This window comes from Frankliniella occidentalis, unplaced genomic scaffold (genome assembly GCF_000697945.3).
Source record: "Frankliniella occidentalis isolate FOCC.00 unplaced genomic scaffold, Focc_3.1 Scaffold10, whole genome shotgun sequence".
In the NCBI taxonomy this organism is placed as follows: domain Eukaryota; kingdom Metazoa; phylum Arthropoda; class Insecta; order Thysanoptera; family Thripidae; genus Frankliniella; species Frankliniella occidentalis.
Genome location: NW_026267140.1, coordinates 346,813 through 350,930, shown reverse-complemented (window position 1 = coordinate 350,930; position 4,118 = coordinate 346,813). Strand labels below are relative to the sequence as shown.

Sequence of the window (4,118 nt, the reverse complement as noted above, 5' to 3'; positions counted from 1 at the left end):
TAACACGGGGCCGGGAGGCGTGGCGGGCGCGCGGCTGGGCGTGATGACGTGCAGCCCAGGCATCGAATGGCAAACTCTACCGCTGCGGTTTGGTAGCCTGAGCCAGGTCGCGCCGACCTGGCGGCCTGACGCCTGGCGCGGCGGTCCCGACCGGGGGTGACCCCGGGGCGCCGCTGACCCTACGCGAGCCCGCGCCAGACCCTCCCCGCCCGCGCGCCGTGAACCGCAGAGCGAGGGCCGCCGAGCGTTGCGGTGGGGCCGGGCCCGGCTGGGCCGGACCGCTCGTGTTTGAACGCCCGTCTGTCGCACTCGCACTTCACGGAGCAGGCCCGGCAGCGGACCGCCCGCGGCGCGGTGGACGGGGGCGGCACGCCCCGACAACTATCTATGTAGTCGCGGTAAACAGAGCCGGCTGCTTTGCTTCCAAGCACTAACATCGCGCGCTCCAAGCAGACTGGCAGCCGGTATAGGGCGCCGTTTTCCAAGCACTATGGGGGCTATCCGGAGCGAACTGCTTCTTGGAAACTCGTGGAAACTGCTTGCAAAATGTGACACACTACTGGGAAATGAGTGCCATGCCTTCTGCTTGGAGCAATAAGGGATGAGAACTAGTTTCGAACAAAGCAGTGGCTAACGGCTCGAGATGGTCATCAAGTTCAATCGATGACAGAAAAATGATACGAAGGCAGGAAAATGCACGAAATTGTTGGACAAGACGTTAAACTAGAAAACAAAACAAGGTGTTGTTTGAAACCCAACTACTATACGGCGCCCCTGTCCTTACCTTTAAAGGTGAGTTCGCTAAACGCGAGTGTAATTCTCACGCCAGGCGTGATTTTCACGCCCGGCTTTCATGAAAGTCGGTTCCTGATTGGCTGCTTGAAGCTTACGAAGCGTGAAAGTCACGCCTAATCACGCCTGGCGTGAAAATCACGCTTGCGTTTCGTGAACTCTGTATCCACATACTAAGAAACGGGCAGTGATGACGGAAGCGCAAAATACGGTGGCTTCTTCTATAACTCTTGTCGCTAGTTTTCTTTCCAGCGGTTCCGTAGTGCGACAAGTAATGGTAATATTTTTTCACAGTTGTTGTAAATTTAAAAACGCTCAATCAAGAACTGGTTGTGAATAAGTAGATGTTTATAAATGTTTTGTGGCACTAAAAAAAACCATTTGCCTTGATACCTAGAAATTTTTAGTACGGTCATAGGGTCTGCTGAAGAATAACTATTGTGTCCGCGTACTATCAGCTGTCTCCCGGGTGCTCGTTTATGGTTTGCTTACAATCGCTTGTCTATTTACACAGTTTAGAGGGGCGCAGTGGGGTACGCACAGGCCCAGAAGTAAGTGGCAAAGTGGCTAGTTTACCAGTACCAAAACAAACAACACGCGTCTCTTCATTTTGAAGAAAATTCACCAGTGAGTGCTTAAGAGAGCGTCGTCCACCCCACACTTCCGTCTAGCGGAGTACGTGTCACGAGTCGCGTTCATTAAATATAATAACTCTTGCCCAGCGCCCCGCCCCACTCCGCCACGCCTCGTCTGGACCCGATCCAGTCACGTCCAACACGACTCTTTTTTTCCCCGGCACTCATCCCGCCGCCGACACATGCAGGGCCGGGCGGGGCCAGGGCTCCGCTGCACCGTTAACGAACAACGACTGTACTTGGTTAGAGTAATTGGGGCATGTTTGCTTATTTCGGAGCTAAATCAAGTTTGGGACGCAACCCGCGCACACACCACTCAAGGAGCCGCCGGGAGAGAGGGGAGGGGGTGAGAGGGGAAACTAGAGCTAGCAGAAACAGTTTTAGACCGGGCGGGGGGAGAGGGGTGAGACGGGAGGAGAGAGAGGGAGAGAGAGGGAGAGAGAGGGGAGCTTTGCCCTAGGCTGCAATAGGAGCGCCGCCCTCCCCCTAAGGCAATTAACGGATCAGCCGTCGCGCTGTCTCTCCTCGCCCCCCCCCCCCCCTCCCCTCCCCGCCATGTCAATCCAGGCCGAGGTGGCGCCACCACCAGCGAACTGACGTGCGGTCGGCTGCGACTAATTTTCATAATATTTCGCATTCAATAAGCGTTTGCACCAGCACCCATAGAGAAGTGGAGAGCTCTAAGCAACCATCGTTCGGTTACCTCAGGAACAACCACAATATGGTTGCAAAATAAACGAAAATGCAGTTACGTATCAGGACTATGTGATAGTTCCAAGGGCCATTTTAATGGTGCTCCAACCACCACTTTACGGCTGTCCCTGAAGAAACGATACGGTGGTTGTTGTTACAGCTTTTATTTTTTTTAGGTGAAAGAGTCAGTCTCCGCACTGCGCCCGCTGCTCCCTGCGTCCGACCTTCAGGTGCAGACGGGGTGTGCCGCGAGGCGAGGGCAACGCCGCGCCGACAAAAGACTCGTGCAACCATATCAGAAACTTTGCCGATACTTGCGAGGAGCAACGCCTCATCCCCTTGCTCCATCAAGGTTCAATGCGATACCGACACCGACCTAGCCGCCGGCAAAGACAAAGCCCTTCTGTACCGCACAGCGTGCTAGGGCTCACCTGGGGGTACTCGCTGTCCTTGAACTGGTAGTCGAACACGTAGAAGTAGGCCCTGTTGTCGCCGTGGCTGTGGTGCTCGTGCCCGTGTCCGTCCTCCCCGCCGTCCAGGCCCGACAGGTCGCCGCCGTGGGGGTCGCGGCCGTCGAGGTCGTCACCGCCGTGGTCGCGGCCGCCGCCTCCGCCGCCACCCCCAGGACCGCGCTCCACGCCGGCCGCCGCGGACAGCAGGTCCGCCATCTGCACGACGGGCGCCACAAACTGGGCGTCGCTCAGCGCCGACACGGTGGCGTCTCGGGTGTTGATGGGGTGCAGCTCGGTGCGCTCCCAGTCCGTGTACTCGTTGACGGCCGTGGAGAAGATCTCGTGCAGGTGGTACGAGTACACGTTGCGGACGTACGTGCGCAGGATCCTGAAACAGCAGGCAGATGGTTCAGTCGATACGCACCTGGCCCCACCGGCAGGTGGTGACGTGAGCCCCCAGCAGCGGCACCTCGCGGCCCCGGGCGGCCCGGTGCGGCCCCCGGCGGGCCGGCCTCACCGCGCACTTAGTTATGGGAACGCAACTCGATTAATATCGGCCGGGCCGGCGCGCGTATTTGAATTCATCTGTGCGCTGAACCAGCGCGCGAGCCAACAAGAATGCCACGAGAAGATTAAAATGCCAATTTCGCGTGACAAATTCCATTTTCACTCAACCCTTTCCGCGGGGGCGGGCGGGGGCCGCAAAGGGTGAAACAGGAGCAGGGGGGGAATCCGGAAACCCTCCCCCAGCCCCCTCACCTCCACCACACGGTCAGCCAGTCACGCTGCCCACCGCCGCAGCTATGGCATATTCCATGCCATTGCTGTCCCCACCCCTCCCCCGCCCCATTGGCCGCGCCCAGCCGGCCCAGCCACCGCGCCGGACAAGACCCTGATTGTGATCCAATGAACCATACAATTGGCGTACTTCCTTTGAAGTCTGCTTGCTTTCCTGGCCTGGGACAGCTGCGGTCGAGTGACCCGCCCTATGGCTAAGCGGGCGGCGGCGGCGGCCGCTGGGAGGGGGTACTGTAAGAGCGCCGCGGGCCATAGGGGCGCGGGGGCGGCTGTGACGTGTTTCGAGGGGCTGAGCCGGCGGAGCCGCGACACTGCGGTCCTCGAGACTGTCCTCGGAATATTCAAACCGGTACTGGTCCTCCGGCCGGCGACAACCTTGGCCGCACAGGAGCTTTGTCAACTCGACCGGATCGCGGCTGGTCGGGTGGGAGGGGCAGGCCGCCAACACATTTGCCGGGGACACACTGCTAAAACGGGGACTAGCGGGCGGCGGCGGCACACCGGGCTACACCCCTTGGGGTAAGTTTTGTAGGGAATAGAAAAAGGGGTGGGGGTAAAGAAAGAGGAGAGAGAGATAGAGAGAGAGAGAGCGAATATGAAGGTTGGTTGGGATAGTGAGGTGATGGGAGGAGGTGAGTCAAAGTGGATTAGACTCGCCCTCTTTGTGCCTGACGTGGAAATTGATCGAGTCTGGAGTGAGAAAGAGAGACGAGAGAAGAGGGAAGGGTGGGTGACAGAAAAAGAGAGA

The 4,118-nt window shown here is 58.5% G+C and overlaps 1 protein-coding gene across 1 annotated transcript in view; it reads right to left on the bottom strand.

The window, feature by feature from the left end:
• Nucleotides 1-4,118, bottom strand: part of LOC113215259 (neuroligin-2-like) — a 197,278-nt gene that overhangs the window by 24,067 nt on the left and 169,093 nt on the right. Inside the window, exon 8 of the mRNA XM_052277349.1 lies at nucleotides 2,552-2,960. Within this exon, the coding sequence (XP_052133309.1) occupies nucleotides 2,552-2,960 (409 nt within the window). The remainder of the gene's footprint in view (nucleotides 1-2,551; nucleotides 2,961-4,118) is intronic.